Raw genomic sequence first — 25052 nt, forward strand, 5'->3', positions numbered from 1 at the left:
TGGTATGCTGCAGTAATGTAGGCAACTGATACTGAACTGATAATTTAATATCAGTTATTATTACGTTATTATGATTATATTAATATTAATTATAGTTCTTAAAATTAATTTGGCTGGTTCGAGTGTTATACAAAATATGTCTTTTAGAATATGTATTTACTACGAAACAAGAAGAATTTGATATACATATTTGGTAATTAATAATACAAAATGTAACGAATACCTTTCGTATATTTGTCGTGGGAAACAATTTGGTGGTACTTTTGGCGGCTTATGTTTACCAAATCCTGGAAAATTCTTTACCACATCCATAAACTGTCCTTTGGAGTTCCTGCGTCCACCCACTGTAATCTCATCCACGTAACTCACTAAAGTTTGCCACGGTTGCATATCCATGTTACCCTTCCTAGAACTTTCTATTTTTTCCTTCGTTGTTCCCTCTTTCTTTTCTTCCTTTGTCTCGGAATCAGTCGATGTAAAGTGTTTCTCGCTTTTGGTATCAACAATAGTGTTTTCTGTGTCTATAAGTTAGTCATTAATAATGATGATGATAATTTGGTAAATGCTAATTTAAACTTACCTCGGCTGCTGTTAGTGGTACCGACACCTGAAGACATGTTTCTTATATGTTTACCATCAGTTCTGCACCTTGTGGGTGTATCGGTATCGTTGCTTTTTGTGTTTAGTAAGATGGCGTATGATTGGTCCTTATCGGTTTCTAAGATAATATCCTAAAAGCAACGAACATAATTTGGTTAAATTTCATTGTCAAAATATAAAAGTGCTCACTTGATAATCAGGTATATCATAACTGATGATTGATATGGGTCGATTCATTGCCTCCTGATAGCTCCTTTTATCTCTAGGAAATTGTTGTGATTTTTTAAAATCAGCTGAAACAAAGAGAAAAATATTTTAATGACTCAGGTTTCATGTTATTTTATTTCTGGGTATTGAAGAAATAGAAGGAAAATGTGAATTAAGAAATTAATAAAAATATAATAAATACTAAAGATAGTCTTCACAGAATATTATGTAAAATACGATTTTTTGGTGATTTCAAACTGAATGGATTAGCGTAGAGTAATTTTTTATTGCCATGAATTATAATGTTGAGAAAAAAAAACGTATTTACTGATATGTTGTATGTTTTTCAGTTAATGGTTATGTGTATAAAAATTAGAAAATATTGCTTAATACAAAATTTACAAGTCATACTTAATGATTGCAATATTATGGTGAGGTAATAGTGGTAGTCAATTTAGCTATCAACATTCTTCAAGGACACAATACTTTTTATATTTCATTTATTGTTATATATTATTTATATTTTATTACATATTTTTTAAATCTCTTTACAGATATCTGATTCAAACTATGATTCTTAGAAGCTTGGTTAGATTACAATGGAAAACCTAGTTAAATAATTTTTTATCACAATTACTATTAATATAATATTTTTGCATTTTATGTAAGTCAAGGAAAATAAATTATTGTCTAGAATATAATATATTTTTTAAATTTCATGTTTTAAATTTAAGTATTATTGATCACCAAGAATATGATTTTATGGTTTTAAATATTTTGAAATATATATAAGGAGCTGGTTTGTATTCTGATCAGCGAGATCTATTAGTGAACATGTCAAGTTCCGCTACTACTTTTGGAAGCTTATGGCGATGTTGCTCTGTAATATTCCTATTGTTTTCATCTGTATTGTAGCGCATGTGACGTATACCGACTAGTGTGATGAAAAGTCTATTACGTAATCCAGATCTACTGCGACAATCTCAAGAGCAAGAAATCATGGGCTAGTCCAAGACACTTAGTCACATCGAAACCGAAGCGGAACATTCATGGCCATAAAATCTTGCTGCGAATGTTGTAGGATGAAAACTGTTGTATATTACGAGCTGCTAAAACCGAATGAAAGTGTTACTGTAGATGTCTACTGATTACCGATGATTGAACAAATTTTATTTTCGAAAAAAAGAACAATAGCGAGTACCAAACACAAAGTTATCCTCTTGTACGACTAAACTCGGTCACATATTGCAAGTGTTGTGAACGATATGCTACTGTAGCTCGAATGGGAAGTTCTACCGCATCTAGCGTATATATCAGATATAGCGCCCTCTAAACCACTACCTGTTTAGGTCGATGTGGCATGGTTTTACTGAAATACAGTTTTGTGGTGGTACGGAATTGTGAAAATGGATCGATGATTGGATCGTTGCCAAACTAACATCGTTCTTTCGACAGGGTATCATCATGTTATCAGAAAGATGGGAAAGATGTTTTAATTAATATATATTCTACCAATTTTTTTTATTAATTAACAATAAAGGCCTCTTCAAAATTAAAAAATGGTCAGAATATATCAGTAAGCACCTAATACTTCAATTCTATACACCATCTTGGATAAGCAAAAGTTGCTGCGGCTTGGCCCATTTAGCTTACGACTTTAGCAGTAAATGTCACTTCTAGACACCATCTCAAGATATAACACTCTGGAATGTTAACTATATCGCGAAGAATGCCAGAAGCTTCTCTTTTGCTGATACAGCATATCTATCATCAGCGAACATCAAGGAGGTTAAGAAGTTACTAGCATCATAATGAATGTCATGTCTATTTTGTTGTTAAATGAGACGCATACAGTTTCTGTCTTAAATCAAAAGCCTTAGTGCAATATTTTCTTATTTCTAATAGTATTTGAAATTTACTTGGGTATAAAAAAGTTTCGCAAGACAATAGAGATTAAAATAAAGGCCAATCGAAGTATAAGAGAGATAAGCTTTTGGATGTTCTTTTTGTTACGTCTGAGAAGGATTGGAGATATGACCCTGAAAGGGATCAAAAATTTTAATTTGTCTGTTTGGCATTTGCTTTTCATATTCATCTTATAACATCATATGCTTTTTTAAGGGTTATTTTTGAACTAGGTTTAAGTGAATCCTAATTATATTAAGTGAAGGGTGTAAAATATTGTTTAAATGTTGAATTTTTATATTTTTCAAAGTTTGATTAACATATCACTGAATTACAGTATCTAAAAATTCTGTTAGAAAAATGAGGAAGTAGGTTTTTTACTTTCTAATCTTACGTTATTCTTACAGTAATTACTAAGTAAATATCTTGGTTAGAACCAATATTTCTCTGACGAATATAATGGATCGATCAAGATCATTTTTTATTGAAATTGTCACATATATGTCAGCATAGATTTGATTGCTGCAGTGGCGAATAGATGACATGAATGAACAAGTGAATAGTGATAGTAGTTTATTCGAATCCTGCCAGTGCACTAAGCAGACGTATTCTCAGATCTCTATGTTGGTAAATCGGTAAAAGTTTAAAGTCAGGGATCGTAGCTCAGAACCCACGTTAAGTATTTGTTCAGTCCAGATATACTCTACTCAATAAAAAATAACAAACATTTGATTTTAATAAACCAAAAAAAAAAAATTTAACAATTTTTTTTCTAGTTCGAACAATGATAAAATTTTTTTCTACATATTATTTACCCCCATATTAATAAAATTGATACAATCGAATAAATCGAAAGGCATGATTGGTGGACATTCAGTGGGCTCAATATTATATGTAATAAAATATTATTATATATAAAAATGAAATGGCAATAAAATCTTCCCATAGGGAAAGAATATATGAAAATAATATATAATAGAAGCATTAAAGCAATAACTCCTAAATGGGTATAATAATGTTCTACTCGTAAATATTTAATAGCTTAATGTTAGTTGGAAGTTAGTGTCTTAAACAGAATAGTTATGGGTTCAACATAAGTTAAATTAAATCAACTTTATTATGTTATTGTATATGGGGTATGAAGCCTTTAACCTTTTGATTAGAGCTATTAAACTTCTCGGCTTTTGTTTGGTCAAAAATGGTTTATTTGAACCTTCACCTGTTAAATCCAAGTTATAGGGTAGATGAAAATTTATTTTACAGTCTACCTTAGTTCCTCTGATTTAGTGGTAGTAGATTCTTAATTAATAGTTATGATGAGGTGAAATATAAAAATTTTGAAGAAATTTGGAATATAATGTGTGTACAGGCGATAGACAAAATAATATGAATACCATGTATATTGATTTTTTCTGCATGCTGGCAACCCGGCTTACATAAATAATGCAACGCTTATATATAAAGCATGTAAAAACAGCATATATAAAGCATGTAAAACTTTATAATCGAAGAGCGATTATAGGCGAAACCCAAAGTTAAGTGATCGGGACCGACGAATATAAAGAAGTATTGTAGCTAGATAATATAGAACTACCATGAACCAAAGTGACAGTAGAACATTTACTTGACCAATACTGTTTCTACAAAAAGAGTATGGTGAGAGCACCACAACTGCTGCTAACATTCATGGAATGGCTTGGTGATTGTGAAACCCTATGGAACGGGAGCCTAAGCTTAGCTGCGAAACAAGTATTTTAAGAATCATAAAATCTAGATATTGGGTGATTGGAAGAATATAGTATGAACTGATGTATCATCCTTTACATTGTTTCCTACAAACGGTCGGGTTTATGTATGAAGAACGCCAAAAGAAGCTTATAATCGGACTGCTTGCTTCTTAATGTTAAGCCTGGGGCAGGTTTCGTTATGATTTGGGCGGCAATAGCGTGGTATTCAACTGTTGCTCCAATTTACATTTATTTGTACAAAATACTGACATATTCCGAGATGATAATGTGCCCATATATACACACGGCTAAAAGATTCAGTCTTGGTTAAGGGGCATGAGATATCATCAATAATTTTCCTTAGGCAGTTCAGTCGCCAAACCTCAACATAACTGAACCGTTATGGGGAGTTTTAGAGTAGAAAAGAAAGACTACATTTCCATCGTCAACATCATTCAAGCAATTGGCGTATGTTTTGGTACAAGAATGGATCAAAATTCCGTTGGAAACTATTCAGACACTCAATTAATCTATTCATTCAACATCTTATCTTTTTTTATATCTTTATGGACGAAAATATTTCCTCCCTTTTTGATGAAAATGGTGACATCTGGATGCTTGAATTTTGGCACGATTAAAGCTTATAACGCTATTATGCACGAATTTTTAGGCCTAATGTTTTTGTGTGACATGCGCTGCAAATAAATAAATTCCAAAAACGAAAAACGTTCAAGTCAAGCAACCAGGAGTAGCAGTCAGATCGGTGGCACAAAATATATAAATGAATATTTTAGGCTCTGGCCGACGCGCTGCCAGCTCCAACTCTTATACGGTAGATTGTTCGTCGTTTTTGTTGTATGTAAATCAACTACGGACGTGTAATTTTTAAAATCAAAAACTGAGGGCGTGTATCACAAATAGCAATTTTGAATCGAAAGTTAAATCCTTAAATTTTACGTTTGAAATGATATTAAAATAGAAAGTGAGTGTTTTAAAATAAAGGAAGTAGTGTTGTTTTTTGGTTTTACTTTCGGATATTCCCGTATTATTGGGGGAATTATTAACTATTAAAGCTACGGCAAATTTGAATAAAAAACGATTAAGAATAGTATGGACAAGTAAAGTTATATTTTACATTTTTTGAAGAGAAAACAAATTAATGTGTTCGCTTTATCGGAAAGCACATAGCTGTAAAAGAAAAACCCAACATATGTGAAAATTTCCTGCCAACAGAGATTAACAAAATTTGAGAATAACAAGAATCGTTTGTTATTTTGCTTACATGATAATCAGATTATCGAAATCAGCTTTTGATTTCATTTCTGGTGAACAGAGAATAGTCAAGAAAAATTGTTCTTGCTTAAGGACTCATATTAATTGATATGATTCTGGAGACATAGTCTATCATTGTACTAAATGTAATTTTTCTGTAAATTTTAGTGGTATTAATTTCTGATTCGTGATAACAAGTTTCATTAGTAAATGCATTTCTTAACAAAGCACTAACCGGTTCTTGCATAGAATATTAACAAATAATTTTATAGAATTTTAATTTCTCATTTGTTGGTGAGTTGTTGCTTCCCACGTGAGATATAAGGCATGTATTTATTGTTTTTAATATATATGTATATATATATATATATATATATATATATATATATATATATATATATATATTAGGTGAGAAATATGGTTAAAATATAAAGACTATATGAATATATAAAAGAAGTAATGAAAACATGCAGGAGTTAAAATAAAACTAACTATATATATAATTTGCATAGGTTAAAGAATTGACAAGGTAAATAAAGAGTGTGTATACTTCTATTTGATGCTTTGAAGCTGATAGAAATCTGAAAATAATCTTACTTATGATACTTCGTTCAGTGGTTTAGAAATTTACATTTATAAATAGTTTTTTGATTTAATTAAAAGCCCTTTAAAAAAGGTTTGTGAATGTGAACTCTTTAGATAGTTTGCATATATGTTAATGTTTTAATCTACAGACATTTATTATTTTAATTAATGTTATGAATTATATACATTTCTGAAAATACTTTGCGAAAACAAGTTTTAGTAACATATCATTTTTAAATTAGCCCTTTTGCTGTATTATGACAGAAACATGATTAACTTAATATATTGTGGTCTAATATCGATTTCAGGGCGATCACTAGTTAAGAAATAAATATTGTGTAACTTATTTCAGGGTGTTCTTGTTATTTTGTGCATTGTTTTGCATGTATACGGATTTTAGTAAAATTATGTTCTAAAGGGAACTAGACTGCATGGACCTACAGTTTAGTAGTCACTGAGAAACCATGCCAGAAAAACCGTATGGTCTTGCTTACACATTCATTCGGTATGCACACTTTAAACTAGCATATCCTTAAGATTATATTACATGAAACATTGTTTCTTCTTTTTTCTTCATTGAGATAAGTTATTAAACGTCGCCGTTAGCTTATATGATGTACTAGTTTACTAATATTGTTGTATGTTATATATAAATCTTCATTCAATAATCTGTTGCTAAATTATTTCACACATACCTATGTTGATAGATATACAGGGTTTTGTTTCATCAATAGATAAGCGATAATTTATAGCAATACTTACAATTACAAATATAACAATTACAATACAAACATTTAAATTAGTAATATTAACTTATGAGCTTAATAATATTATAACTATTTTATAGGAGAGTAGGCTAATGTACATATGCTTATGAAAATAGTCAACTAAAATAAAACAATATGTAACAAGTGTTCCATTCCAGCAAAAATTACATTGTTGTATCGATTGTGAATATGTTTTACGATGTCCCAATTATTCAATAATGAACCGAAGGGTTTCTTGTATTTTTCAACATGAATGTCAGTTCCTGGTTATTTTACATTAAATTATCGCAGTGTTTGCTATTTTTATCGACAATATAATTAAGTTTTGTCAACAATTACGGTTTTTGCAAACTTGCAACTACTAAATGGTATTACCTATCGGTTTATAGTAGTTTTATTTATTTAGCCTTTGAACGACATTTAATCTCAGTGAAATTATATTTTTCAGCAGTTAAAAATTCGATAACAATACACATGGTTTTATTTTATTGACATAGCATCTAACCGCTTTTAATTCCTCGACTCACAATATACATATGAATTGATTTTCAGCCTGATCTCGTAATTACAGAAACAAAATTGCTTTGTTTGTTTCACCCTATTTGTGTTGATTTATTCTTATGTACAAAACATCAATTTTTGTTCGTTAATCCTGCTAAAACTGAACATTTTCAAAATAGGGAATTTTGTATGAAAATCGACACTTCCGGTTATTTTTAATAGACGGCGGAGTTGTCGTCTTATTGACGTGTTGCCAAACTGTCATTTAATCTAGTTGTGAAAATTTAATACATTTCATTTTCATTTTTATTTCATAAAAGAAACGTTGTCAATGCAGCAGCAGATATGACATCATCGATAGCTTGAAGCAAGTTTCGCGTGTCAGAGCATTTCAGAACACATTTCAGCTGTAAGTACACTGGAAATAGAAGGCAGACTTAGAGTTTATTTTGGGACATCCGTATGAACGATCTCACATTTCGCGTACTCTGACAAGATTTAAAGGAATAATCTCTGAAATAGTAACTAATTCACATTCTGCTTAAGCCGCTAATGTCCAATATATTTTGATGATGCGTATAATCTGTGGCAGTTCAGATGTGAAACCAACTTGTTCTTGCATGATAGGAGGTATATGCATTGTTTCATATATCTTTGTTATGAAACATTTTCGTCCTTTGGAAGCAGCGATCATACAAGTCTCTGTGACGTCAGAGCTGTCACCAGTCCAGGCAATGATTTTTTTCGATATTCAAGTGTCATTGCATGCTAGTTATCGGACTAAATTTAAAAGCACCTAGTGTCATTCTGAAGGCAGCGTTTTGTATTGTTTCAGTTCTTCATAGGTAAGTCGTAGATGCTGAATTATATAAGGAGCAGCTATAATCTTGTTTGAATCTGATTATAGATTTATAGGTCCTTAGTGTCAAATATTGATCGATGCTCAATTTTCTGCTAAGTCCTTAATTATATTAAGATCCTTAGCTGTTTTAGATTTAAGGTCTTCGGTATGTTTTCTCCAGGCGAGAAAGAAAGTCCATCCTAATGCCCAATATTTTAGCAGATGATTTAGTTGCTTTCACATTATTATCCGAAGTGAAGGAATGATGTCTTGGATATTTTTTGATTCTACAGAATTGGACGACAGATAATTTTGAAGCTGATATTTTAAAACCTGAAGAGGCAGATCAATGAGTGATGGTATCCAAACAATTCTGCATTGCACAGAATGCAGCATTCAGATTTGTCGAAGAACACAAGAGAGTTATATCATCAATAAAAAGACGAATTTTGACATCTGGGCTTACAGCATGGAATATAGAATTTATGAGAATATTAAGTAATGTAGAGCTATGAACAGATCCTTGAGAAACACCATTATCTTGAGCATACATGAGCGATAAGCAATTGGACTTTGTGTTAAATGTTCGGTTGGTTAAAAAGATTTTAATAAAATAAAGGATATTGCCTCTTATGTTCCAGATATACAGTGGCTTAATAATTCTATATCTTCAGGTTAGATAGAATGCTTTATCTATGTATAGGAAGATTGCAATTGTGTGCTTTTTTTTCAAAAGCTTTCCCTAGTATCTTGTTTCAGGTGAAGGAGAGGGCCCATTGCCGAACAGCACCAAATAAAACCTAACTGGTAGCGGGAAAGAAGCGAGTTGGAATTTAGTCTTAGTCCTAATATTCTCTTAAATATTTTGCAAAGATGATCAGCTAGAGAGATTGGTCTACAGCTAGAGAGTTATTTTTTGGTTTTTAGACTTCTATATTGGGGCTAAAGTACTGAGTCTTCAGTTAGAGGGTAAATGATGAGAATTCTATATTTCATTATATATATTCGAAATAAAATTTAGCACTTAAGGTGGTAAATTGATAAGAATTGGGTATGGAACACCATCAGGATCCGGAGTAAATTATTTATTTTAGATAACGATCTAAGAAAATCCTTCATTGTGGAACGCTTCACGAATTTGTGTATCGTCCTTGCTCAGGGGTCATACTAATCTTCTCTGAATATCGCCGAAGCGATTACTAAGGACAAATTTGTTTAAAATTTATTTAGCTGTACCTCGTGACCATTTATTTTCGTCTGCCACTTTATTTATTTATATTGATTTGCTTTAGACATTGGAAACTGTGTTATTTTTCTGTGTTGGAGTAATGATCATCCATTGTCACATATCGATCCAAAAACTCGGGTTTATTACGCTTGATCATCTTCAAACACTGCTCCGAATTATCAACTCGTCGTTGTTTTTGGCCAAAAGTGACCTCGCGCGGCATCCACTTTGCATAGAACTTCCTCATACCCAAATATTCGTGAATGATATGTTGCACACGTTCAGTTGGTATCTTTAGGGTGTCTGCAATTTCATTCAATTTTCTATTACGGTCATTCAAAATCATTTTGTGGATTTCTTTCATGTTTTCGTCAGTAACAATCTCTTTTGGGCCTCCATTGCGTTCACCGTATTCGGTTCACATTTCACATCGTCTAAACATAGCATAGCAATCCTTGATGGTTGATTTTCCTGGGGTGTTTTCCAGTGTCCGGAAACTCGGCACCAAGTTGTTGCTTTAACAGTAATTTTTCCCTTCAAGCAATATTTTATCAATACGCGAAATTTCTTTTTATCCATTTTTTTCGCAGTAACAAAAGTTGCTTCACTCAAAATGCTATAATTCACAAACTAATGATCCGACACCTGTCAAATTTATATTGCGTATTATAATACAGTTAATCTAATGGAGATAATTGAAACTGTCGCTCTTGGCTCCATTATAAGATCGATTATGCTGATTAGTCAAATCGTACACGATGCAGCCAAATTCAACGAGTCATATAGTTTATTACAAAAATTGACTTTTATAATAATTAGCTGGAGCTGGAGGACCACAGGGTAATATATTATGACCACTAGTGTATCTGCTCTATACTACTGATATTCGAATAATAAAGGAAACAGTACATGGCAAAAGATGTATCTCTGTCTAAGGCTGTAAAAAAATACAAGTACCAGTCACCAAAATCTACAAATGGACTAGAGACTGGGAGTATACAGCTCAATAGCTTCAAATCTGTCCATATTAATTTTGCTTCGCGGCGAAATAATAAAAACCTAATTATCAATCGACGGATGCCCGATTCCTCAAGAAGAATTATGCTGAATACCTCGGAATATATCTCGATGGTAAGTTAAATGGTAAACATCATGATAGACAAAAAGCAGAGAAGATTAGACTTAGACTTAAGGTTACACTTACTGGTTAGTCGGAAGATATTCCGAAGTCAATCATAAAACCAATCTGGACCAAAAAAAATATCTGTATACAAATAGGGGTTGCACTAAAACATCAAACCAACTAGTAATCCATTGGACCCAAAACAAAGTTCTACGATGAATTACCAATGCTTCGTAACGTAATCGTTACGTAACCAACGAAGAGCCACACGATGACTTCGAAATCAAATGAGTATACGAAGAGATTCAGATTCCTTAAAACATAAAATAAGGTTACAATATCACAGCAACGTGGAAGCAATACAGCTACTGGACAACAGTCAAGAAATCAGAATATTGTAGCGAACTAAACCATACGAACTTGCTCAGTGTATAAGTCTATTTTTAACTTTAGCTTAAGTGATTTAGTTTTACTTTAAATTGGGAAATAAATACCGATGCATTAATCCCGTGGTCGCCTTGCTTGCGTGTTAATGCAAGTACAACAAAACAGTAGTAATAAATTAATTTGTTTATTAAGATTGTTCTGAGCATGTCTAATGTAATTAATAAAACATTATAATAATAATAATTAGTCCAACAATTACCTGCTTTCATGGCCTCTTCTTCAGCATGTCTCTGCATAACTTCCCGCACAATTTGCTCCAGACGCGTGTTGTTCTCGCTTTGTTCTGCCAGACGACGTTTCCTGACTAAGTCTCTAATACGTTGGAAGCTCTGCGCTAGTTTGGATTCATCGCCCACTTCCTAAAAATGATCGATTACCCTCTCGTCTATAACACGGTTAGTGCAAGGCTACTTGCCTCCTTTCTGTGCTTTAATTCTTCTGAATTGAAACTATTTAGTAACAAGGCCAAGAACAAGTTCAGAACCATGAAATTTCCCATGACTAAAGTAGGCAAGAAAATGGCCAAACAGATTCCCGGACCCTGGAACAGTTAAATTGTTATTATGTTGTTGATAGAGGATGTTAAGGTTTGCGTACATCATTATCTTCAGCTCTCATGCAGTCCCACAACGGCTCTATCCATTCACCGCACAATATACGAAATATCATCATGAAAGAGTGGAAAAAATCGGTAAAATTCCATCTGAAAGTATAAAGAATTAAGTAGGTTTAGGATATTAGTTGAATTCAATTACCTAGGTATTGGGTCAGGAAAGAACTTTTCCTCAGTATAATCCTTTGAAAACAGTTGCATCCCTATAACGGCAAATATGTAAATAACAATAACCAACACGAACGTTAAGTTTCCTAAGGCACCAATGGTGCTGATAATGATGCTCAACAGGACTTTCATTGTTATCCAACTTTGAGCCAGCTTCAAGACTCTCAACTGAAATTATATCTATAGTCTTGTAATTCTCTTAAAATATTAGTTTACTTACCAGCCTGAGGCCTCTCAATACGGATAATCCATCGACCAACTCGAAAATAAGATCTAACAGGCTAGCTGAAACGATTATCAGATCAAAGATATTCCATCCGCAGTGAAAGAAGTCTTTATTAAGAGCCATAATTTTTAGGCAGCATTCAAAGGTGAAAATCGATGTAAAAACCTGAAAATAATTCAAACATTTTAATAATAAATAAGTTCTTTGTGAATTATTAATTAACAGTGATTGTTCGTAAGTTCATAATCTAGGTTTTTTAGTGTAGCGACCGCTACAACCCTTTATTCCACCTACGCTGTACATTCTCCCATTGACCACATGTATCATTCAATATCGAAATAAACACGTTTTTTAAGTTTTAATTGATTGACAGTGTTTTTAGTTCCCGTGCAAATTCCTTCCACAAAATAGTAGTGAGAAAACAAATATGTACATCTCAGTCTTACTTATGACACGGTTGAAGAAATATAATATGTTGGAATTAATTGGAAATAAATCAATTACTTTTATCATATTATGTCACTGTCGCTGTATGGTTAAATATATTGGGAATGGTTATTCTATTTCTTGTTCACACTGTAATGATCTATGTTGCACAAATAACCAAACAATTACCTCCGTACTTTCCTGTCTCAAAATTAAAATGGGAAGGAATTCGTACATCTCCGTTTCTTATCGCTGAATTGTTCTGGCCTAAAACCAGGCGGTTGAATGCATGACGCATACCTGGTCGCGGAGACTTGCCCTGGAGTGACAAGTTGGCCCGGGTTATGTGGGACTGCCTCTGGGCTTATCAATACACTAAACCAAAACCGCCTTACAGTTGACCCTTGTGGATCGCTACAGCTACTGCATTAAATTTGGGAATATGGCACCCGCTGATCGGGCAGCCGTTATTGGGCACGAGGACCCGGCGATTCTATTGATTTGCCCCCATACGGCAGTCGTGGGTTAACTCAAGTTATGACTGCAACGACGGATGAGCTCATTTCAGCCAAGAAACCTCTCCTTTCGGTTAGCGGTGACGCGGTGCTAAGCTTTCAGCATGTCTACCAGCTCGCTAACAAGCGCGTTTTCAGAAGAACTTGATCTGAGTTGTTGTTTGTGGAATTGAGATATGAAGTGCTTGATTTTTGGAGTGTCAGTTTCCCTATGAATTTGAGTATTTCTGACAAACCATGGAGCGTTTACTTTCTGGATTACTTTCTGGATTTGGGAATGTCAACCGAACTGTCCGTCGAAGTGGGGACCTAAGTGTTGTTATCTAGCCATGGAATTATTGTGGTGTCGATTTTAAATTGCGAGGCGCGCAGAGCGTAGCACTTCTTTTGGGATATGATGGCCGTGGTTTTCAGGGGTTTGATTTGCAACCTCCAGAATTTGAACAACTTGACCGCATGGCCGAGCTGCTTCTGTAAACGTTCATGAATTGTAACTTTAAACCTACAGTGGAATTGTGCATTCCACTGAAATAGTAATTCCTAGTTTTAGTCGCTAGTTTTTTTTGTTTGTTCTTTTTCGATTATCAACTGTTTCTACTATTTTCACTCTATAGTTCCCAACGTTAGTTTAAATAATCAGAATACATGCAAGCACCTAATACGAATCATTTTCAATTACTTTTAATTATTGATTATTGTTTACTTACAAGCTAATAATAGTTTCAAATAGTTAACAAGCGCTATTTTTGTGTATGTACAACATATCTACAAGAAAATGATTACCTTATTTCCAATATCCAGTGCCCTGAGAACAGACTCGCTCATGCCATGGTGTTCCATCGCAAGGAACATGGTATTCAATACAATGCACACCGTGATCGCCAGCTCGAACAGCGGATCCTTAACGATCTGATAGAGACCTTGCTGGAACTGAAGCCACCCGTCGTAGTCCATGCAGCAGCGCTCGCAGCAGGAACAGTTCCTGTCCGGTATCTCGCTATCTGAAACGAAACGGATCAGTCGTCAGGACGGTTGGTCCTTCGACGTTCGACAATTTGCACTTACTTATTACGACGATATGAGAGAGATAGTCCGGTTGCAGCGTGTACATTTCCGTTTTCTTTTTACCCGCGCCGATACCGTTGCATTTGATGACTTTAATTTCCTTCGGGTTGACAGATACGGTCATCGGTGTTATCTCCAGCCGCTGAAATATTGATATCGACCGTTAGTTGTTTATTTATAAACCAGCCTGGTGTGTCTATTTAAAACGCCGTTTGCAGTATTTATGACAGGACGTTATTTAGTCCCGATGTATCTGTTTTCCTTTTAAAGTTTGTGCTAAAAGTTGGTTTGATGGCAGCTATGCAAATAATAGAAAATTGATTTTTTTACTATTTAAACTGTTGAATGCAAAATACATTGAATTTGAATTGAATACATTGAATAATTGAATTTTTGAACTATTGTTATTTTTTAAAGTTGTTTAAAAGAATGTTATAATTCAACTTAAACGTAGTTTGACAGTTTCTTTTAGCAAATTTTAATATTTGAGGTAAAATATTTGACCCAAGAATAAAAAAGCAAATATTGCTGATTAAATCTGAACCTATTGTTTCTCAATATATCCTGTATGAAAATAAATGCACATTATCATATGTTGAATGCTGTTTTTGTTACCTATTTCCCACTCCAATTGAAGTAACTCCAAAATATATACATATTTTAAACGTATCAACCGTTTCTTTAAGTTGAAAATCGTTGAAAATATAATTTGCTTTTAATGTGACAGTAGAAAAAGTCACTGTGCCAAATCAGGACAGTACAATGGATAACCCATTAAAATTGGCAAATAAACAGTCGTATACGATGCAGCTTTGACATATTCAGCGTTGCTCTAATGCCATTATCCAAGTTATATCAAACTGGCAGAACCATTTGCTAAGATATATTTTTCTGGGAATAAATTTTGTTGAATTTGGTTAGTTTTGAAAGATCTATATAGTCGATTTTTTTCTTCTTTTGTTTCAGTCTTATATTTCAGGAATATATTTATGATTCGTAATTTATGTAGAAAATATTAAAAACTTTTGATGCTTCTTGAACGTTTTTTAAAACATTTCACTGCATCAATGAATTGTCTTGAGAATTTTTTGAGAAATTATTTAGGATTCAATGCGAATACATTTTTTTACCACATAAACATTTTGTTTTATAAGATCAAGTACATCATCGATTTTGTCCTACATAACAACCGATTTTGGATGAGCTTCACGCAATACACCTTGGGGTGAGCATCAGCTACTATTTGTAACTTGTTATAGCAGTTTTTACAATGCTATAGCATGGTGCTTTATTATATTATTTTTATCGATACACTGTTATCTTGCTGTTAAAATCTTGTTATCTGACAATTGATCTTAACAATTACAATCATCCTAAACATTACAAATTAATTACAAATTACAAAATGTTCTTGGGAAGCTTATGTTCAACCATGTTAAACTTTTCACTGGAAACATTTGATGGAGTCTGATTTGATGGCTATATGTGCTAATAATTGCATCGACACGCAATTTGATTGTAAAAGTTATTAATATAATTTTGTATATCATATCTATTAGAGATAGAGAGATAAATTTTTTTATTTCTTCAATTCTTTGATGAATTTCGTCTTACAATACCTCCAAAATGATAAAACTATATATGTAGATTCCTATTATTACCTTTTCGATCAGCTGGTTGTAAAAATTGTTGAGAAAATCTGTGATTACAAGAGAAAAATATTTTTTATAAAGGTCTAACCGTCCTATAGAGCTATCTTAGAAAGCCAGTGAATTATAATATTAATGATTTTTTTTTAAATATTAGCAGGATCAGCAATCTATTTCCTTCAAATAATAATCTAATATGTTATCAAATTATCTAGTGAAACTTATTTAACAAAGCCATACGCGTTTGAAAAGTAGCTGTTCGTTGTTTTCCAGAAGGTTGTTTTCGTACTCTTTTATTTTGAATGGGGAAAATGTAACACACCCAACAATTGTGTGGTGTTTATGGTGATACGTGATTAAGTAAACGCCAGTTTCAGGATTTATTTGCTTTTTGCAAAATGAGCTTTGTCCTGGTCAGTTAGGCGAAAAGCTAGATGAAGTTCTTTCAAATATAGATGTTGACCGATGTATATTTCCTCGTCACATCACTAACTAAATATCGATCATATAACAATTTTGACTCATTTACGGGATATCAAAAGCTCGATACTTCGGTTTTACATGGATTAATAATGAAAAATATAATAGAGTGATTTCACTGCTGAAAGGCAACGAATATAGAATGAGAAAAACAAGTTATCGAAGACTGGAGAAGCTTTACAAACTGTTGTAAATGAGAGAGAAACGTTCATTTCTAGCTGCTTAAACCTGAACAACTCGTTAGTTGGAGGAAGGTTAGAAAAGTACATAAATGCAGCAATAATTCATAAAGTTCCATCTTCAATTAATAAAGCCACAATAGAGAAGTCACATAAACAGGTCCCATACACATTAAGTTCTCTAAGATATTTACTAATAATAAAAAATAAAATGTTAAAATGTTATCAATCAGACAACGCTCTCTTTCTAAGAGCAATCTATTGACCTAAGAATTTTTTTTTAGGAATTGTAATGTAATTTTAATGTATTTCAAAGGGAATTTATTCATATAGATTTCAAATGCTAATCAACGATATATGAAGTGTTAATAAATCTCACAAAAAATGATACAAAATGATACAAAAACTGTCGTAAAAACAATTAAATTAATTATTTCCAATTCCAAAATGTCACCTTATGTGTGCCATTTTGATCGATGCACATATCTGGTGAAATCATAATTATTTCACTGTAGTAGTTCTGACATTTCTAACCAAAAAGTTTTTTTTTCAGTCTACTTTACACTATTAGGAAACAGGTTATGATTTGACATATGAACATATTATACACAGGCCAAAATAACTGTTAATCCGACTGGCAGAGCAAGTTTCCGGCTACATCAAAACTAACATTTCATCATATGTAATTTTTTCAATTTTGCGGAGTCATTAGAGGTGTTTGCAATTTAACTTCGTCGTGATGTCACAATATAAAATATGTCTGTTAATATTTTTGTTTCCAAACATAAAATAAAATTTAGTTAATCTTAAAGTTTTCATTTATTTCTGTTAGTTATTAGCGTATTCTTCTAAATTCTTTGATTCTTCTTGAAAATTTGCAGGTGCGTTTGTTTAATGGAGATATTTTCTGTATGTGTCATGAAAGTTTTCAGTAACTGAAGGAGAAAACTAACGGGAATTAGCGTACAATTATTGAATTTGAAAACATAAAATAAACTAACATATATAAACTAATATGATAGAGTTGCTTTTGCTAAGAAAAGGTAATGAATAATATTTGAAATTTATTTTGAATCAGAGTGAATATGGAAAAATAAGATTAAGCTATGTAATGATTAGATTTAGTGTTTGCTTTAACATAATTTTTTATGCATTAACTGGAAAAAATAAGAAGAACAATTCAATGTTGTATGTTTTTCTCATTTAATATCAGTTATGTATTTTGTATATTTTAAGATTTCTGATAACACAATTACTTTTATTACTGTCTGGTGTACAATAAGGATTTTTAATATAATGCATATCATAAAATTAAAGGCAATAAATATACGAAATATTTGATACACTCACCCTTAAAGAACTTTGAACATGTGCTTCCTCTGACGTAGCATCAGCTTCTTCGTGATCATCAACGACACCAGAGTCATCCAATGAGGACTGTTTTCCTTCACCGCTATTGTTACTGGCTTGTCTACTCTGCAATCCAGCTCTAGATGGACCTGCACAAACTAGAAGATGTACATTTCCAAAATATAATCGAAAATTTAATTTTCGTCTAATTAAATTAAAAATATATAGCTATTTTGAATATTTGTGAAGGTTTGTCAATTATTGCGGTTTAGCATTAAATGATTATCTGGGATGTATTTAATATTTAACAAGAATTACGTATTTTACAGTTAGAATAAGATAGAATATAGATGTATTATGATTGTAAATTTCATTGATACAATTTTAGTAATGCTATATTCTGGAAAATAGCGAGATCTTATTCAATAAAATATTAGGTTTAGGTAAAGTAAATTCGGTTTTTCTTAATATATAATTCCGGTGATACTTATTCAATGAATATTCAATAAGTTAATTTGCTGGGGTAATAGTTCATGGAACATTCTAAATATGTAGCTTTATTCGTTTACTCAGTCAAATGTTATTTTGCTGTGAAAATGGAGAAGTTCAATCTCGTCATATATTGCTTTTGTTTTATCCAAAATTGTGTGGCGATTATACTTAAGCGAACGCTATTGTCAGAATGTGTTCGCTTTCTTTTCGGAAACATCGATGATAAAAATGAATTTTTTTCTGGCCGACCAATCGTTGAAAAGATCCATGAAATTCTTTAAAATACCGAAATAGACTAACATATTTCATCTATATCAACTATAGAACAGTTTTGGACTATTTACTCAGATTGAATATCAAAAGATACTCGATAATTCGTTAATTGAATGGCTATGATTGCAAGAAAGACCAACACTACTGATTAAAAGACGCAAGGTCATAATGATGCATGACAACGTTAGGCCACACACATACAGTTAAAAAAGTTGTGAAAGATACATTGGTGAGCCTTGAATGGGAATATTTGTCGCACCGAGGGTGCTCATTAGTTATAGAGCTTTTGTTCAGATTGATGCAGCATGAATTGGATGGTACACAGTTTCGAAAAGCCTAAGAAATGCGATATATTAGATGACTATCTAATATGATTGGATCGTTGCCAAACTAACACCGCTTTTTCGATATTCTAACACCATGATGCCAGAAGGATGGGAAAAAGTGATAGAACATGATAAAACGTATTTTGATTCAATATATATTATATCGAAAGGTTAAACTGAAAAAATAATCAGAGTATATAAAAACACCTAATATATGTTGATCTAGCTCTGCCTATGGATTTTATTAAGTAGATTGAAACCGAGTTGAAAAAGGCTGGTATTTACTTAAGATAACTTGATAGCCCCAATAGCCAAAATGACCTAATGATATTCTTACTATGACTAGTATATTATTGTCAAACACTACCATATTCAAAGATGATAATGGTGGCTATACACCCACCCAAAAAGATTCAGTCTTCATTTGAGAAATATCAGAATAGCATCAAATAATTTTCTTGGTCAGCACAATCGCCAGACCTCGACATAATTTAATCAATATGGAGAGTTTTAGAACTGAGAGTGGGGAGTAGTTTTCCATCTCCAACATCATTGAAGCAGAACATCCATTAATGTTTTGGTACAAGAATGGGAAAACATTAAATTGGAAACTATTGAGACACTCGATGCATTTATTGCGCGAAGAGTTCTAGCTGTTTCAAAAACAAATGGTGGCTCAATACATCTGGTGTTCATATTATTTTGCCTATCCCCTGTAGGTGCTCTGTATCTATACTCTATCCAAAGTAGCAGTGAACCTACGCCATCAATATGTTTAATGTATTGCCTGCGATAATTTTTAAATTCGTTTTAGAATCAGACAATATCTTCCTTCTCATTTTTTTGCCAGTTAAAAAGAGATGAGGTCTGATACGTTCGAACATGTAAATAATGAGCCTGCAAAAGTCGTTCGGTTGTCAAATGTCAAATGATAACAAGAGGTTATAAACCGGCAAACGTTGCTTTGATGCTATGCTTGTTTCGATAAATTTTAAATTGCTGCTTTATGTACCATATTACTCTGATTGAAAATGTCGAAAACAATAGATCGTTAGATTCTGACTCTAACTGATTGTGTTTCTAATTGTTATTTCGAACAGAAACGAGATAATTGGGGCTCCCTATTTCCAGTAAGATACATTAGAGAGGTAATTATTTATGATATTAAATATTATTAAGTTGCTTTTATTGAACATGTTTTTAGCGTGTTGCTGCTGTGCTGAAGATTAGTGAGCACTGTGGCTAAAATTTCCACAAAAATTAACAATAATATGTTACGTTCGCCAAAGAAAGCCCGCTCACATACTAAGTGGGTGAAGAATTAAGACCGTTTTGGTGTTAGCTCTATTCGAGATCAAATATATGGAATGTATAAAAACAGTGAGTACACAAACAATTTCTTCGATATAAACATAATTTAATACAATTATTTTAGAGATAATTGTAAAAAGAAAAATGTATTTATAAAAAACTTAGAGATTTGCAGCTTTTTGAGAGATGTAAAACATCCTTTCATACACTGTTAGGTTCAGTTTTTAACAGCATACAATAAATTCAAAGAAGATTTTTTATTTGAATTTGTTTATCTTGACGGGACTTGGATAATTCAAAATGGTACATTGGGCCACTCATTGCAAGACCCTAACAAAGGACCCTGGACAACAAAAGATGATGGAAAAAGATAAAAGTTAGAATCACATTTGATTAGATTTTGTTGGTTATAATATTTTTTAATAATTCTTTGTAGATATATTGTTAATCATGCTAATGATTATGTTAATAAGGATGGTTTTATTGATGGAGCAGCGTGGGTGTTTTTATAGCCCAAGAAGCAAACCCAACGGCAACTCCCATGGAATAATGAACAATAAAATATTTTTGCTCTGGTTTGAAAATCAATTGTTAAAGAACCTGGAGGAACCATCAGTTATTGTTATGGACCATAGTATCATATTATAGCACACTGGTGGAATCAATAATGGTTGTAATGAAGAAATTGCTTTCAAAACATGAATTACATTTTGAAGACACTATGTTAGAAACTGAACTATTTCAAATTGTTATTCGGTAAATATAAATAAAATGTTCAATTTTTGCAATTTAGTTTTTTAGAAATAAGATCGAAAAAAGATACACAGTGGATGAGATAGCTGAATAATATGGTCCCAAAGTATTATATATATCTCCCTATCACTGAATATTTACTCCAATCGTGTTGATAGGGTGGTGGTAAAGAATTAGAACATTAGACATGTTGGATATACAAGATATACAAACAAGAACTGTTTGGATATGTGGAAAGAAGTAGTCTAAAATAATACCTTCGGTTTGGATGAGCCCGATCAGATACAGGAAGAGAGAGGAAGAAATTGACAAATGGTGGAATCCCAAACAAGTTTTATATTGATTGGAAATTAACAGCTTAGTCATTGACTTAACAGTGACACAGAAAATGACAGTCATTAAATGAAGCTTTCGGGATATGTGATAATGATGCAATACTGACAATTACTAAAACAGGGTGATCGGAGTGCAAATAACTATAGGTGTGTATATAATTAATAGAAAATAACTGTAGAAAATTGTATTGTTTGGTATAAAAGATTTGTGTGTATAGATATGTAATTGTTCAGAATTATATATGAGCATTAGCTTGAAATATATGAAGAGAAGATACTGCCTGTTTTGTAGATATGGTAAATACATTAGGGAGCCTGTGATTAATTTTATCAAAAATGGTGTACACAGGCAGTAACACAAGAAACAAGAAATAAAGTGATATCAAAATGACATGTCATGGAAACAAGAACTAAATTTAGAACGTAAAAAGGTTAATTATTTGGATTAGGCTTCCAGAGGGATACCATTACATAAAAAATGCGCCTAGAACTCTACCTCATGGGTGCTGTGGAAAAGAGTTTCATGTAAATATAATAAAACAGTTTTAACCTATAAACTATTGTTGCTGTATAATTAACTGCAATTTAAATTATTCGATAATATATGCATTAGGTGTACTATAATGTTAAAGTAAATTATATATGATAACATTTTTGTTTCATTATTTTATTTAGATTAGAATTTTGTTATATGTCAGAGCCAAAATGTATTAAAACTCAGAGTGAATGCGGCAACATTGCGAGGTTTTGACGTCATATATTTTTTTAATTAATCTCTTCGAATATCAACAATCTGCCCGTGGGTAATAAGTATTATTATATGATTTATGTTATATAATGTAATTATCCTAACATGTAGAAGATCGCTTTAGTAAGTGATCCGTTGTCGAACTTATAATCTAAATATTATTCTAGAAAGTATTCTAAATTAATTTAAAATTACCATTCATATCATAATTATATTAATTATTATTATGAAATCTCACTCTATGTGTCTATTAATCAGTTCGTTTTCTATTAATAGTTTGTGTTTGAATCTACGCACTACACTGTCACCGCGCATATTTAACTGTTTGACGAGTCTTAAATTGAGGTGACGTATGTTCACTGCTGCTTGGAATATAATAGGGTATGATTTGTTTCTGATGACATTCATACGTTGCCTGTAGATGGGAAAATATTGTTGTTAAATGAAACCATTTCTTCAATTAAAAAACAAGGAGAAAGTTCTATAACCGTTTTTTAGGTACACCGTTAGCATAATTTTGTTAGATCAAATTGATTGGAAACAGCCTCCAAATAACAACAAAAACACATGTTACGTAAGACTAAGCCTCGATATCGAACTAATGAAGTTCCCCTACATTTACACTTTACAGTTACTTTATAAGAATGGGAACTATTAATCCGGCTTGGAATAAACCTTTATATTACCCGTAGGCTTTTTTTACCATGTTTTCCGTCAGTTCGCGTGCACTGCACCACTTAACCCCGGCTCATTTCCCCCTTTACCACCTGCTCCCCGTCCCCCTCCAGCCCGCTACCTTCGACCTTTTCTCGAATTAGCCCCACCGAAATCGAACATATAGTTTTATTTGTGTCGGAACACGACCGGCTTGTGTATCGCCATTAGTTTAATGTCTACATATAGGACATTTTTAGACTTACCCAGCGATTTGTTCGGGTGGAGAGTGTCCGAATACTTTGATTCGCCCATTTGGACATGTCTGTGAACCGGATATGGTATGGAGAGATGCTGTGGCCGAGGAGATTCACTGCTTTGGCTGTGTCTCGGGCTGGGGCTTCTACTCGGTGTTACCGATCTAAAATCACAAACAGTTATTATTTAGAGCATTGTAAAATTTAGGATGGTTAATTTTTTTAGACAAAAAAGGCAGCTTGTACTTGTAATTAAAAATAATATGGAATATATTTTGTTGGGTGTGGTATTTTAAATTAATTTTCTTTCAACCAAGCTTTTATCCCTTGTTGTGTATAACTTCTAGCTTTGTTCTGGGAAGATAGCCAACTTTTTTAATACTCTTGTTTATTTTAACGAAACTTTACTATAAAAATTATTTATTAATTTTTAAATGTGAAGAAGAAATAAAAGTGTTTTGTTCCGTGATGATGTGAATTCTATTGCAAACAAACCTGCTCTGGCCCAATAATATTTATTAAAAGTAAACAATCATGCACTTAAGAACTCCCTTATGAGTTCCTACATAAATACAGGACGGTTCTTTGTATTTCAGGAAGGATGAATAATTTAATTGAAATATATAACATATGTTTATGCACTTTATCTTAACCTACCGAGATGGAAAATATGATTATATGAGTTCAATCCACATTGTAATCGTCAAAAAGAGTTCGAAGTAAGTAGAAATCGTTTTTTCAAATGGAGTAAGTTGTGAGATTTGATAGCTGAAAATTATAACATGTTTTCCTCTATATATTGTTTTGAAATAAACGAATCTGGAGCTTTAATTTCAGGACGATTGGAACCATATACTACAACAGCAAAAGTACCAAAAATTAAGTGTATATTAGATTGTTATAGACATGTTACTAGAATTTAAAGGGTAAATTAAACTTCTTCTTTACTTTTTTCATTTTTATAATAAATGTTGTAGAAATGGAAAATTTCTCAATAATGTTGAATTAAAGGGATATGATTTACATATAGTTCTATATGATGCCGTATAGATTAAAACGTTCAGTATATTCCCATTTGAAATTATATTATTACCCGATGAAACATTTTTAATACTTGTCAACATCAGCAATATCAGATTACATTTGTTTTATGTTAACAGGTCAATTGAAATGTCCCCTATCTGACACATAGATGGCGCTACTAGAATTAAATCCATATATTTTTTAGTTAGCTCTAACCCTCAAATGATGCGTGTATAAATTTGACAGCTGTCGGATTATTAGTTTGTGAATTATAGCATTTTGAGTGAAACAACTTTTGTTATTGTGAAAAAATGGATTAAAGGGAATTTCGCCTGTTGATAAAATATTGCTCTTTGAAGGAATATATACAGTTAAAGCAAAAACTTGGCTTGATGCCGAATTTCCGGACACTGCCCCAGGAAAATCAACCATCAAGGATTGGTATGCTAAGTTTAGACGTAGTGAAATGGGCATCGAATACGGTGAATGCGGTGGACGCCCAAAAGAGGTTGTTACCGACGAACACATTTAAAAAATCTACAAAATGATTTTGAATGACCGTAAATTGAAATTGAATGAAATAGCAGACACTCTAAAGATATCAACTGAACGTGTACATCATATTATTCACGAATATTTGGGTATGAAAGCTCTGTGTAAAGTGAGTGCCGCGCGAACTCACTTTTGACCAAAAACAATGACGAGTTGATGATTCGGAGCAGTGTTTGAAGATGATCAAGCGTAATAAACCCGATGCGTCGATATGTGACAATGGATTAATCATAGCACCATTATTTCACTCCGAAGTCCAATCGACACGATGAACCCGCTCCAAAGCGTGGGAAACCGCAACAGTCAGCTGGCAAGGTTACAAGGTTATGGCGTCTGTATTTTGGGATGCGCATGGAATAGTTTTCATTGACTACCTTGAAAAAGGACAGCGACTATTATATAGCGTTATTGGACCGTTTGGTATAAGGACGATATTGGCGAAAAACGGACGCAT

The 25052-nt window shown here is 32.6% G+C and overlaps 1 protein-coding gene and 1 pseudogene across 1 annotated transcript in view; both read right to left on the reverse strand.

The window, feature by feature from the left end:
* The window catches only part of LOC143195345 (sodium channel protein 60E), a 301968-nt gene that overhangs the window by 21759 nt on the left and 255157 nt on the right, over positions 1 to 25052 (reverse strand). Inside the window, 12 exon segments of the mRNA XM_076402400.1 lie at positions 224 to 521; positions 581 to 731; positions 790 to 893; positions 11403 to 11597; positions 11600 to 11744; positions 11801 to 11906; positions 11959 to 12152; positions 12205 to 12375; positions 13935 to 14152; positions 14217 to 14358; positions 17875 to 18023; positions 23033 to 23187. Coding sequence (XP_076258515.1) covers positions 224 to 521; positions 581 to 731; positions 790 to 893; positions 11403 to 11597; positions 11600 to 11744; positions 11801 to 11906; positions 11959 to 12152; positions 12205 to 12375; positions 13935 to 14152; positions 14217 to 14358; positions 17875 to 18023; positions 23033 to 23187 — 2028 coding nt within the window.
* On the reverse strand, positions 9520 to 9602 carry LOC143196786 (uncharacterized; annotated as a pseudogene).

Source organism: Rhynchophorus ferrugineus, unplaced genomic scaffold, assembly GCF_030347505.1.
Source record: "Rhynchophorus ferrugineus isolate W39M unplaced genomic scaffold, kcgeb_rfMv2 rfM4, whole genome shotgun sequence".
Classification (NCBI taxonomy): domain Eukaryota; kingdom Metazoa; phylum Arthropoda; class Insecta; order Coleoptera; family Curculionidae; genus Rhynchophorus; species Rhynchophorus ferrugineus.